The sequence below is a fragment of the Neolamprologus multifasciatus genome, chromosome 6 (genome assembly GCF_963576455.1).
Source record: "Neolamprologus multifasciatus chromosome 6, fNeoMul1.2, whole genome shotgun sequence".
NCBI classification, from domain to species: domain Eukaryota; kingdom Metazoa; phylum Chordata; class Actinopteri; order Cichliformes; family Cichlidae; genus Neolamprologus; species Neolamprologus multifasciatus.
Window position 1 is genome coordinate 36,354,604 of NC_140444.1, and position 14,114 is coordinate 36,368,717.

Sequence of the window (14,114 nt, forward strand, 5' to 3'; positions counted from 1 at the left end):
GGTTGAAATGACAATAAAGCTACTTGACTTGATGATGTGCACGTTAACACTATAATCACACAACTAGACTAACAACTATGATAAAGGCGTGGTTTGTTTGGACTATTAGAGGGCAAACATTAGCTACCCTAGATCCCCAAATGGATACTAGGAAAGGTATGAATTACTACCATTAATATAATTTTTTAGATTAAGTTATTAATTTTTCTTATTTATTATTATAAGAAAAGGAGTCCAATGTGTTTTCTCTTCCCCCACTTGTGGTACCCCTGGATGGAAGGCATCTTTACCATTTGCCTAGACTGCCTATCCCACAGGCAGGCTCTGCTGTGTCCTACCATCCAGCTTTCCTAGCCATGCTCAAAGAGGAATTTCCGTCAAAGCTATCTTCAATATAATTCATCATTTGTTGGCTCCGTAGCCACCTTTCTATATGCCTTTAGATAGTACAACTATTGTAGCAAGTGCTGTGAATAAGATATATCTATCTGCTCGGTAACTGTAGCTGGAAGGAAACAGACTGATGCAGACTAAGAGATCAGGGCCAAAGTGTGGAAGCGAGCTGTCGTAAGGTGACTAACTAATGGTGATTTCTCATATACAACAACGTGAGTGAAACTCGAGGCCGCTGTGCTTTGGTTAGAAGTGAGCAGCTCTCACACAAGTCTCGCTGCTCCGTGGGCCTCCAGCTGCATCGGTGTGTTTGCTGGGAGTTCGCGGCGTCACTTTGTCCCACAGCTGCGCTCACCAGATGCTGCTTTTAACTCGGAGTGCGTGAACGAACATGTGTCTGAGCTGGAAAAGGGCTTTTCACGGAGCTCTGCTGCGGCTCCTTTGTTTTAGGAAAGAAAAGAGCGCAAAAAGCCGCCGAGCAGCGCTGAGCTCCGCACTGAGTCGCTGAGCTTTGGAGGCTCCACAAAGCAAGAGCAGAGAGCACCAGAGCCCGACACGAGGCCTGCCCGAGGAGACACGAGTCCGCTGTGGACTGCTCCACTGTCGGCCTGCAGTGCTGCTCACACACTCACTTTGAGCTCTTTGATCCCGAGACACGAAACACAAATTGAAGCTTTGCGTGGCGCACGCGAGAGCGGCGCGCGCTACATTCACTCTCCACGGTTCTCGTGGTGCGTTTAAGTGCAGCGTGACGCTTCCGAGTTGCCACCACTGCACCGTGACTCTCGATCAGAAGCGAAAGGGAAAAATGTCAGAGGAAGCACCCGCACCTGCTGCTGCCGCCGCCCCGGCCAAGGCGGCCAAGAAGAAGACGGCGGCTTCCAAGCCGAAGAAGGTGGGCCCCAGCGTGGGCGAGTTGATCGTGAAAGCCGTGGCCGCTTCCAAGGAGCGCAGCGGCGTGTCCACAGCCGCTCTCAAGAAGGCTCTGGCTGCCGGAGGCTACGATGTGGACAAGAACAAGGCCCGCGTCAAGACCGCCATCAAGAGCCTGGTGGCCAAGGGCACTCTGGTGCAGACCAAGGGCACCGGGGCCTCCGGATCCTTCAAGATGAACAAGAAGCCTACCGACAGCAAAGCCAAGAAGCCCGCAAAGAAAGCCGCTCCCAAAGCCAAGAAGCCCGCTGCTGCTAAAGCCAAGAAGCCGGCAGCAGCCGCTAAAAAGTCCCCCAAGAAGGCAGCCAAGAAGCCCGCAGCTGCTAAGAAGTCCCCCAAGAAGGCCAAGAAGCCCGCTGCGGCGGCCAAGAAGCCCACCAAGAGCCCCAAGAAGGCACCAGCCAAGAGCCCCAAGAAGGTCACCAAGAAGCCCGCCGCAGCCAAGAAAGCCCCCGCCAAGAAGGTCGCCAAGCCCAAAGTCAAGAAGGCGGCCACAGCAGCCAAGAAGAAGTGAGCTGGCTGACAACACTCTCTCCTCGCACTCAACAACGGCTCTTCTCAGAGCCACCACAGCAACACGCCAGAGCTCCTTCCTCACAATCACGCAACACTTACTAATAATAATAATAATAATAATAATAATAGCATTATTGTTAAAGCAACATAAGATACTTTTTGGCTTTTTTTTCTCATAACATTTGCAGCTTGTATTACTATCATGGCTCACATTTCATAATCACAAAGACTTTTATTGCCAATTTGGGGGGGGGGGGGGGGGTTATGACATTAGGAAATTGTTGCGATACTTGGTGCAAAACGTACTGTAAGATAACCCTTAAAAATTAAAAGTGCTCAGGAGGGGTGTGTGTGTGTGTGTACATGTGCGCAGGTGATGATCAGCGCACACGCACAGTATAGGGTCACGTGTTTGTGATGGCAACAGTCACATGTACACGAGTGCTGTGTCTTCACAAATCTACAACTATGTTTACAGTCATACCTTCATAGTCAATACATCACACCACTTCTTATCTCTTACTATGAAGCATTATAATACAAGAAACCTTTAAAACTCATCACCTACACTTTTTTAATGAACAACTTCCTTGGCGTTAAGGATGCGTGGGAATTCCCATTATTTCAAAATATAGACATAAAAACCTAAGCCTAGACGGAAGTGACTTTCCAAAATTTCCCAAATTCAGCAGCAGCGCTGAACACGTCGCAAAAGGCTCCACATTTTCCTCCCTCTGCACCTGGATAGTTCCTGCAGCACCAGAGTACGTCCACCACACGTCCCCCTCCCCCTCCTCTGTGTTATGGCTTTTGCGTTTGACAAAGTTTGTGGTCTTGCCTCATGTGTCATAAACAATGTTCCCTCTATGCTGCGCGCGTGCGTAATTGCGCACTGCTGGCACGGTCTCTGCGCACAGAAAATCTGCGTTGCGCACAAAAAAAATCTAACCTGAATTGAAATTAAAATTAAAACTTTAACAATTCTGTTTTGCAGTGTTAGTCAGTAAGTGACTGGCTGCTCCCGTATGGGATTAGAACGATGCCACCTTGTCCCATAGTCCAGCCAATAATGCGATTCACACTCGTATATACGCAGCTTAATCAACGTCGATGACAGGCTATGACAGCGTCCTCATGTGCTGACACCGGTGTTTTAGCAAGCAAAGCGGCGAGGCTGACGTTAATGACAACGTGTACAACCATTGGAGATGTGAGCAGGACAGACAGAAAAAGTGTGGACTTTATACCAGTTTTTAAATTGTGTTGATCGGCCACGTAAAACCAGAGTTATGATAAAAATATCTGCAATGTTTGGTTTTCTTCCTGAATACTATCGTTGTTTATATTTACTGCAGGAAGAAACGGTAAAAACGGCATTTTATAAGGAAAACGCCCGAAAGCCTGTGAGCAAAAACAACACCAAAAAAACTCCACCCTTTCCTATTGGTCGAAAAATGTACCATGTCAACCAATCAAAAAATGATATGGCAACAGTTGTTTAGGAAGGGGAAAAGTTTTAGGAATGTTTTGAGATGTGAGAGATTTGCGACGTTTAGCGCAAATCTTGTGTAGTTAGTGTGTAGTGTAGTCAATAGTTTTGTTGTGTGTGTCAGAACAATGAGGCGACTGCTGAATGTTACAGGTGTTACAGCAGTGATACATCTCCTGTTGTCAGGCCTGCAGGTATCAGGCTGTTGTTCTCCTTTATCTCATAGTGGACAGAAACTATTCTTTGGAGTGAAACAAATAATTTGTGTGGCATCAGATTTGATGCAGAACAGCTGATTGTTCTGAAAATAGTTTGAAATGTTTATTTAAAAAAACACCTTGGCTGCATTTTTAGGTAAACAGCTGCAAAAAACGTTGTTTGTAAAACTCAGTTATTTTTTTGAAGAACTATATAATTAATTGCCAAACATTGGTCATTATATGCTGTATTTTGCAGACAGAGTTACAGACTCATTATACAAGTCAGAGCTTTATATTAAAAAAAAATTGTCTTTTCAAAGTTGGAGTTCAAGTTATTTTTACTTCCAATAGTGTTAACACACTACAAAGGTCTTGAACAAGATTTTTTTAAATTTTCATTGTAAGTGGGGCTAAAGCAGTTAAAAGTAGTCTAACATAAATGTAAATGCTGTAATTTGATTACTTTAATAAACCATGTAACTTGGATGGATTCGATGCCCGCGTGACCACAGTGCACACGTCTGCTGTTGCTCACAGTGGTCCAAGTGTCCGCTCAGACACATGAAATATTAGAGGGAACATGTGTCATGAACCGCGTCGTGTCTGTTTACACGAGCTTAGGATCTGCTTTTAATGTCAACCATGATGCATTTCTACGGCCGTAGTTAGCATATCAGTAACGAGTAGCTCCGAATTGTTAAGAACGTAAAAACGTGATGTAGTCAGTTGTGTTGAACCTGATCTTTTGACTTGAGCAAGTTTGTTAGAATAAAGTGAAAGGAGTCTTCTCTCACCCTCGTTCTCTGCTTTCTGCTGGAGCAGGGGGGCTAGGAGGAGGAGTTGGCCGTCCGACTGGGGTCCGGAGTGTGGGGCCTCCCTGCTGCTGCGGAGTCGGGGCGGTCTGCTTCTCCCCACTGCAGGGAAAAGGGTAACACAACCTGGGTCTGGGTGCAGTTCCCCCCTCCAGGGGCAAGGGTACCTAGACCCGGTTCGTAGAGTACGCTTGGGGAGTGTGATTGTGTGTACAGCGTCTCTTTATGTCTGTCTCCACGTTGGTTGAGTGTGGAGTAAGTGCATATGAGAGCATGAGGGTGGGAATGGATGTTTGTATCTGTGTGTGCCTGTATGTCTGTGTCTGTATGTCAGGTTGGGTATCAGATGCCACCTCTCTGAGGACAGCTCAGGCCCTCCAAGGTTTGGAGGCCTATCTCCCCCCACCACTTCCCCTGCCGGGGGCGGACTCCCTCAGACGTCGGTGCGTTGGTGGTTCTTTGTGTCCGGGGGTGGGCGTCCGGGTACACACCAGCTCACTCCTTGGCGGCTGCTTATCGGGGCCTGGAGCCTGGGGCTCGCTTGGGCCACTTCGGAGGTGGGGTGCCCCCGGCCTCTCGGCCTGGGGCTCGGTCACTCAGGCACAGCTGGCTGCCGGCGGAGCTCACGGGCACGTCACTGCAGCCCCCCCTGGCTTCTGCTCCGTGGCTGCTGGGTGACCCCTCATCTGGGACTCTCTTCAGCTCTTTCTGGGACAGTGGCGCGGCTGCCCCTCTGTTGGTCTTCCTTGGTCTCTTGTGTTCTGGGGGCCTCTGGATGTCTGGGGTTTTGATCTCCTCCATACCTGCTTCATGCCCTGGAGGACGGGGCAGTGGCCCCCCACACCCTCTAGCAGATCATTACATGAGGGAACCTTTTAAGAAAACAAGCGCGTCCATGCTCACAGGTGTACACACGGGTGATCACACACACAAACTACACCCTTTTTGGCTCCTACCTCAATGCACACTGTGCTGTCGATCTTACGTGCTGCACAATAATGTTTAATATTTAGTATTTACTGTCATATTCCCATATATCATTGTGATGTGGTTTATTGTATTACTCTCGTTTTCTTCTGCTTGTTTTCTTTTTTCTTTCTCAACAGGTGATCCAGGTGATCGATATATGTATTTTTTTATATATATTTTTTTTTTTTCTTCTGCTTATTCTGTTGGTTTTTGTTTTTTGCCCTTCTCCCCCGTCCCTCTTCTCAACTGTTTTTCTTCCCCTCTTTCTTTCTCCCTTTTCTTTCCCCCAGTCAAGTCTGTCCCGTATTCAGCAAGTGAAAATAAAATAAAGAATAAAAGGTGAATCAAATGGACCATTACGGCAAAGCTGGGATGGTCAATTTGGTAAAGAAAATCCGTTGGGCATCTTTCTTCGCCTTTAGACAATAATTCTGATGGCAAAAGAACCAAACGGGACAGGAAAAAAAAAAAAAAAAAGAATAAAGTGACAGATTTGTGAAAGATGCAAGCTAACGGAGGTGAAAAGTGCATGGATCATGCTGCGAGAAAGACTGCAAGTGGTTTTGATCCAAGAAAAAGTTTGCAGTATTACATTAGTCCTTTATTTATCCAGGTTTAAAAAAAAAACAAACAAAAAAAAAAAAAAAAACACCCTCATTGAGATTAAAATCTCATTTCCAAGAGACACCTGGCATCATGGAAACAAAAGTCATAACATTAAAAACAAATACATGAGTTCATGAAAAGAAATATACCTTCTGGAAAAATTTTGTAAGAGTAATAAGTAGTAACTAAAAGGTAAGGATTACACACTTGGAAGTTGTCGAGAATAAGGTGATACTACATTTCCATATAGCAGATGAAGAGGCACGAGGATGTTTGCTCAGAAAGAAGTGTGTGTGGCTCTGAAAAGAGCCTTTGTTTATTAGTTTGGTGCGCGAAGCAGAGGCTTTGGCATTTACTTGGCCTTGGCAGGCTTCTCGGTCTTCTTGGGCAGCAGCACGGCCTGGATGTTGGGCAGCACACCACCCTGGGCGATGGTGACTCCGCCAAGGAGCTTGTTGAGCTCCTCGTCGTTGCGCACAGCCAGCTGCAGGTGACGTGGGATGATACGAGTCTTCTTGTTGTCGCGGGCTGCGTTACCAGCCAACTCGAGGATCTCAGCGGTCAGGTACTCGAGCACAGCTGCCAGGTAGACGGGGGCGCCGGCACCCACGCGCTCCGCATAGTTGCCTTTGCGCAGCAGCCTGTGGACACGACCCACGGGGAACTGCAGCCCGGCACGGGATGAGCGGGTCTTAGCCTTCGCTCTGGCTTTGCCTCCGGTTTTGCCACGTCCACTCATCTTGTAACTTCTCTTCACAGTGTTAACACTCAAAGGAAATGTGGCCCGATCGGCGCCGAGCCTGGCTTATATTTCCGCAGAGCGCGGGCAGCTTCGACACACACCAATCGCAGACAGGCTCGCGGCAGCGCGCGTTTTCAAAGCACCTTCCTCCAATGAGCAGCACACACTCAGGCGGGGCGGTGCTACTCTGAGCGGTGCTGAGCACCACGTGGAGCCCCTCACCAATCACGAGCCGCAGCGGCGCCACGTCACAGCCAGTCACACACTTTAAGAGCGGCGAGTCTCCTCCGGTTGTTACATTTTCTGTTTTGCACAGAGAAAAGGCAAAGAGAGAAAGAATGGCAAGAACCAAGCAGACCGCTCGCAAATCCACTGGCGGCAAAGCCCCCAGGAAGCAGCTGGCCACCAAGGCCGCTCGTAAGAGCGCCCCGGCCACCGGAGGCGTCAAGAAGCCTCACCGTTACAGGCCCGGCACCGTGGCTCTGCGCGAGATCCGCCGTTACCAGAAGTCCACCGAGCTGCTCATTCGCAAGCTGCCCTTCCAGCGCCTGGTCCGCGAGATCGCTCAGGATTTCAAGACCGACTTGCGCTTCCAGAGCTCCGCTGTCATGGCTCTGCAGGAGGCCAGCGAGGCTTACCTGGTCGGACTCTTCGAGGACACCAACCTGTGCGCCATACATGCCAAGAGGGTCACCATCATGCCCAAAGACATTCAGCTGGCTCGCCGCATCCGCGGAGAGAGGGCTTAAGCTGTCTGCACGCACTCCTTCAAACAACGGCTCTTTTCAGAGCCAACACACTCACACTGAGAGCGCTCCTTTCTTACGATAACATTTGTCTTATACTAGACAGCACAATGTTCTTGATTTGTTTTTAATATAATAGAAGCCATATTGTTGGTAAGCACCACTACTTACAATTCTTTCCTGCTACACACAACTTTACATTACTTACAGTACAACTACTACTTCTACAGTAAGTGACAATCATTCTTAATTGCTGTGTACCAGGAATTATGGGGCTTCATCAGCAGAAAAACTACACATACAGTTACAATTAGGAAATGTCTCCCTCCTTTATTTTACAACGCTGGTCACATTGGAGGGCTTTATGCTATGCCATATCATTGACACCCCTGCTCTAAAGTACCTTTGGGAAACAACAAGCCTAACATGGATCACATATTTTTCACAGTTCATGTTCACTTCACAGGTGCATTTTTTTTTTTCACTCCCCAAAGATATATAAAAAAGAATCATTTAAAATAATTCTTTGAAGTAACTTTGAGCATGGAAACACAGCATCGTCATGTTCCACTGGCGTTGATACAATACCTAGGCCACATCGCTGATGTTGCATTGATCTTCCCACCTCCAACACCAACAGCTGACTTTTGGCAACTCTGTTAAACTAATCTCACTGCACAAACTCTCTTCACACTTTCACATTGATAACATACACAAAAATTATACTGTGAAGCTGTCCACAACTGTCCAGTCAAGTAGACATCATAGTGCTCCCACAGTATGACTCGCCGCCACTTTCAAGTCAGAAAATATACTATTGACATTCTGAATAATCTGTTGCCATCATCTGGGAATGCTATTGCATGTAGCAAAGCCAATATAAACACACTTCTAAAACTACATTGATTATGGAAGTTCTGGAATTCAGAGTTTCAAGGTAAAACCGCATTAACAACCTATTTGACCTGGGCACAACTAATAATATTTCATGGCATGACCTTTCCCCCCTTTTCTGGCTCCGTTGGAGGCACCACTGCTTATTGGCCTTTAATAAACATATTAACTGGAAAACTGTTGGATTGTCTCTGTGACACATGTAGTACTCAATCTCATATCGTGTACAGTACACAGCTACTGCACCCCAGGCACAGTCATGCTGTTCCTCATTTCCGACAAAGGCCAGTAGATGGCCGTAGTTTCAAGCACTCCTGTTTTCTTTTACGTCCTCAAATCACATGTAAATTCACCAGTCCGTCAAGCAACCCTTCACATTCGTTTCTAAACAGCCAAAATGAGTGGTCGCGGGAAGGGAGGTAAAGGACTCGGAAAAGGAGGCGCTAAGCGTCATCGTAAGGTGCTTCGTGATAACATCCAGGGCATCACTAAGCCAGCTATCCGCCGCCTGGCTCGCCGTGGTGGTGTCAAGCGTATTTCTGGTCTCATCTACGAGGAGACCCGTGGCGTCTTGAAGGTCTTTCTGGAGAACGTCATCCGCGACGCCGTCACCTACACCGAGCACGCCAAGAGAAAGACCGTCACCGCCATGGATGTGGTGTACGCTCTCAAGAGACAGGGCCGCACTCTGTACGGCTTTGGTGGTTAAGCTTACAGCACTCCTCCACAACAACAACGACAACAAAGGTCCTTTTCAGGGCCACCCATCTCTTCCGTAGAGCTCATCCTATCCCTTTTGTGTCTAGTCAAGTTCTATCAAACCTATTTTCATAGAAATGGTCAATCCCACTTGGAACCTGTATTGAAAAAGCTTTTGATGTGTGATGTGCTCTACAGTAGTTGCTGTGTGGGTGGGGTTTTTTTTCCTTTTCTTGTCCTTTTTTTTTTTTTCTTTTTTCCTTTGGAGTGTTCAGGCAGACATGACAATATTCTCAGTTTACTGCCACAGCTTTATTCTCTGCATAACACCTTCCGCGTCACCTGCATCCAAATCAACAACTATTCATTCATGCATATATGACATGTAGCACACTCAAATTCTGAATGTGTTTCCAACTTATTTTTGGCCAGAACTTCACTGCTCAACGTACCACGTGGCTAACAAATATTTTGTATTAAAGGAAGGAGGTAGTAAGTGTAATTATATACAGGCTGCTTCAAAGGATTACTGCCATAAAGATGACTGCTGCCTGAGGCTCCACTGACTCAATCAGCAGTGAGAGAGCAGCCGCTCTGTCTTTTACTTTTTCTACTTTCAGGTCACAATAAGCCTGCGCTAATTTAACGAATTCCTACCTTTTCAGACATTTCGTCTCTTATTTAAATATTTACATTTGAACTTACTGAAAACAGTTTCTAGCCTTGACTGTGTACAACAATTCTGATGACACAAACTCCGAGAAAGATTAAAAACCGGTGCAAAACAGATGCGAACCTGTGATTATCAACATTAAAAACACTTTTTTTCATTTTTGTTGTACATTGCACTCAAAATGAAAAAAAAAAAAGTGTTTTTAATGTTGAGCAGCAGCAGCCTCCTGCTGCCCCCGCGACCCGGCCTCGGATAAAGCGGAGGAAGATGGATCGATGGATGGATGTACATTGCACTGAATTAAGCCCATCAAGCAGCTGAAACAGTTCTAGGGAATGTGCTAATTATCAAAACCTCTTTGTGATTCAACAGTTTTTATTCATTATCACCACAAAGTGAAAACAAAAAACAAAACAGAATCCCATACATTTCAAGTCATTACATACATTTACAAATACATCAGCAGCTGTTGCTGTAAATTAACGTCGTTTCATGCCATACCACAAGGTGGCCCTATCTGTTAACATGGGCATGCGAGCTAAGAAGCGGTGAGATACTCTTGTTCTTCCGGCTGGCTAAGATTGAATAATAAAAGTACGTTGTAGATCATAAAAGGACGCTTTCTTCATAAATAAGGAGACAAACAAAACACATATATGAGAAAAGGAGGAGAGAAAGACTGCCTGACTCGGGAAGACTTTTGGAGCCTGGGTTTGGAACGATCCATGGAATCTACTGTAAGTATATCCTGTTACTTTAGCTGATGTACAGCAAAGAAAATACCATGTAATGCAAGATTTTAAGAATAGAAACTGAAACCGTATTCTGTTGCTTTTTGCTGTTTCTTTCAGATTGGGATTGCTTGCCTGAAGATTGTGGGGGATGCTGCACAAAGACATGTAATCTGTTGTACTGGTACATTTTTTCTTTGGTTAAAGCCATGAATGGTTGTTGTTTATTGATTTTGGGTTTTTGTGTATGTGCGTTTCCTTTAGGGAAAAGATGTTCACATAGCTGACCTCTACGTCGTGGCCACCTGGAAGGATCCACAAGTCATCCTGCTTCGTTGCTTGCCAGTACGTTTTTTGTTGATTTTTCTCCTGTGTGTGCATTTTTACTCATTTGTACCAATACCTGTAGGAAAACTTTAGGTCCAAGGACATCCTGCTTTTTCCAGCTTGGAGCAGGCATGCAGGTGAAGCTGACCATTATCTGCTCTGTGTCAGTGCCCTTGGTCTTTCTTGCGCTGTGTTCTTTCATCTGATAGAAAATAACGGAGGTTGAAATGTCATGTTTTCATGGATGATGGTAACATGTCCATTTCAGGATTTCAGGCTATATTGGTAGCTGAGAGACAGATACTCTTTCTGGACTCACTTCGCCCTGATGGTTTTGGAGATTATCTCTACCGAGCCATATTTAGGTTGACACTAAAGAAATGACAAGTTTTTCTGGCCTTGTTCAATGGCCAAGTGTGTTCTTTGGCTAGATCATCTAAAAGCAGCTTCATTCTCAGGCTTAAAAGTTCAGGAGGGAGCCTCGTTCCTAGGCTACTTCATGATAGGGATGCACTGATACTGGTATCCGGTCCCATACGGTTCAAATGAAATCGTATCCATATTTTTTGTTAACCAATACCATGAACAGATACTTGAAATGTGGAAAATCGGTAAATGTTTCACAGAAAATGTTTATTTTTCACTGTAAGGAAGAGGACTCCCTTACTAGATTTATTTATATTATATTATCTGTATAGCACTTTAGAGCACACCTTTCACTTTATTAAAAGCACTTTATTTAGCATTGCACTTTAAGTATGGATTTGCACACAAGAAGTTTAAATATTATTTGACGATTTATTGGGAATATTAAAGTCAGTTGGTAGCCTTATTTCAGATCCTGCACAGCTGGAATGTGGTGGTTGTCTGTCTGTGAGGAGAAAAGAAGGGTGATTGAGATTGTGATTAAGGTTTACCAGTAAGGAAAACTAATGCAAGTGTGTGTGTGAAATCTAGGAATAAACGTGGTGCAAATAAGTGTTTGTAAGATAATGATTACTCACCTTTCTTGCTTGTGTCTACGTCAAGGTGTTTGGGCAAATGTTTCCCCGAGGGTCCAGACACCATTTAAAGGTTCCAGGAGAGACCACTGGTAAAGAGAGTTTGGTGAATCTTTTTGTGCTTGGGTTTCTGGGTTTTTATAATATTGGGTTTGGTGTAACATTAAATTGTGAACTATTTATTAATATGAAAATGTGAAATGTATTTATGTATTTATTTATTCTAATTGATATATTGTATACTGTGGTGGAAGGTTGGGATTTAAGAATTTACCTGAGAGTGGAATAATGGTTTAGTCTGTGACAGCTGAACATATTTAAGGCTGCCGGTTGTCATTAGAGGTGGATTTGTGCTGTGAAGAAGCTCGATGAGTTAATTGTTGTAAGGAGAGCTGTATAGAAAATAAATACTTTTTGTTCCACTACACTTGCCTTGGTCCATCTCACTGTTTCCAGCCGCTAAGGGCCGCCTTGTTACAAGTGGTGTCAGAAGTGTGTCACTCATGCCACAGTGAGAAAATGATGACAAGAGGTGGAAGAAAGGCAGGCCAAGAGGAGCAGCCTGATGAAGGAGTTGGAGCTTCATCTGAGCTAGAGGCCATGGCAGCAACAAGCCCTGAGGACAAATTGGAGGAGTTGACAGGGTTGGTGAAATCTCTTATGCGGTCTCAAGCAGCCAGAGAACAAAAGTGGGAGAAGGATTTGTCACGTCAGGATCAAAGGTAGAAAGGCATGCAGCATCAATTTCAGCAAATCCAGTTACAAGTTAACGCTGTAATTGATAAGCCTGATCCACCAGAGGCACCAGCGCCACCTACAACATCTGAAGAACAAGAACATGGATTCAATGGTGAAGACATTCCAGTGGCCAGTGGGTTTTTAATTAATTTAATTGAACTAAAACTTTTTCCTCTGTCAACAGAAGATGACATTGAACGTTTTCTGACTACGTTCGAAAGAATGGCAAACATGTGTCGATGGTCCAGAGATGAGTGGGCTATTCGTTTGGATCCCCTGTTGACAGGTAAAGCCCGCACAGCCTACATTCTTATGGATTTAACAGACTCTGAGAATTATGATAAAGTGAAAGAGGCAATTCTGGCAAAATATGAGATCACTGCTGACACCTACAGACGCTTATTTATGAAGAAAGACACTACGGTCAATATATGGCTCACTTATCTCTTTTTGTAGATAACGGAGGGAACATATGGGCACATAGCCTTCTGATAACTCGCCTTTTATCTACTTTGTTTACAAAGGAGTTTCCTCCCTCATCTCTTATAGAAGAAATAAAATCATTATTACGTTTCTTTTGGTTAACACCAATCATATAATTTATTTATTACCATTTATATCACCTCCCATAGATTTTTGCATGTTAAATAATATTTCATTATTTACTTTTTCAATACTAACTAAGTTCTTCAGTCTGGTTCTCTTCATCCTCTTTTCTAAATTTTTTTTTATTCTTCAACAAAATATATTGATTTACTTGTTCGTTATACTTGATATTTTTTGCATAATTTATTTAAGTTTTGCATACGTTCTTTCAGTATCTCCCACAATTGTATATCAGATGTTGTGAGTTTTTTAAGTTGCAAAACTTTCTCAATTTCTGCCTTTAATTCCAAAACTAGTGCCCCGTCACTTAGACAGCTCGTATTTAATTTCCAATAAGTGGAAGGGGGGTCAGTGCCACACAAAATCGTAGCTCTGACTACCTTATGATCAGAGAACTCAGTTACAAAATCATTATATCTTAAAGCTAAAATCTCGGAAGATATATAAATCCTATCTATTCTAGTTTTAGAGGATGAGTCAAACCTTGTAAAATGAGTTGTCTGAGGATTTAAGATCCTATATAAATCCCTAAGAGATGCGTCATTACATATTTGTGTAAGTAGTTTGCCTTCCCTGGACTCTTTGAATGTCGTACTAGCAATCCTATCATTCTCTTCCGTAACCATATTAAAATCCCCACATAAAACAGTATTAAATCCACATTCCAACAAATGTCTCATTTTCTTTAGCAATTGCATTTTCCTTGTTCTTTCGGGTGCAATATACACATTAATTAACTGGAACTTTTGACCACCATAATGGCAATCCACAAGTAAAAGCCGTCCTGGTATTATATATTTTCTTTATGATATTCACATGAGTGTTTTTGAAGAAAAAGCCCACTCCGTCAGGGCTGTCTTCCCCTATCGATATTATTGAATGACCAGTATTCCACATTTTATTTAATTCATCTATATCTGCGTGTGTTTTTAATCTCATCTCTTGAAGGCACAAGATGTCATAATCAAGCCTTTTTAAGAAATCAACCTTCCTTTTCCTGCTCTTTTCTGATTGAAGACCTCTAACATTAAATGTTATT

The 14,114-nt window shown here is 44.2% G+C and overlaps 3 protein-coding genes and 1 pseudogene across 3 annotated transcripts; 3 read left to right on the forward strand and 1 right to left on the reverse strand.

The window, feature by feature from the left end:
* The first annotated feature begins 1,151 nt into the window (after window positions 1-1,151).
* On the forward strand, window positions 1,152-1,942 carry LOC146517572 (histone H1 pseudogene; annotated as a pseudogene).
* Window positions 1,943-6,191: 4,249 nt separating this feature from the next.
* Window positions 6,192-6,718, reverse strand: LOC146517573 (histone H2A). The gene has a single exon (XM_085164086.1). It carries the CDS (start codon window positions 6,655-6,657, stop codon window positions 6,271-6,273), a length of 387 nt encoding a protein of 128 aa, XP_085020212.1. The 5' UTR covers window positions 6,658-6,718; the 3' UTR covers window positions 6,192-6,270.
* A 231-nt stretch (window positions 6,719-6,949) lies between these two features.
* On the forward strand, window positions 6,950-8,785 carry LOC146517574 (histone H3). Its single transcript, XM_085164085.1, has one exon. The coding sequence runs from the start codon at window positions 6,999-7,001 to the stop codon at window positions 7,407-7,409; it is 411 nt and encodes a 136-aa protein (XP_085020211.1). The 5' UTR covers window positions 6,950-6,998; the 3' UTR covers window positions 7,410-8,785.
* Window positions 8,668-9,022, forward strand: LOC146517575 (histone H4). Its single transcript, XM_085164090.1, has one exon. It carries the CDS (start codon window positions 8,698-8,700, stop codon window positions 9,007-9,009), a length of 312 nt encoding a protein of 103 aa, XP_085020216.1. The 5' UTR covers window positions 8,668-8,697; the 3' UTR covers window positions 9,010-9,022.
* Window positions 9,023-14,114: the final 5,092 nt, after the last annotated feature.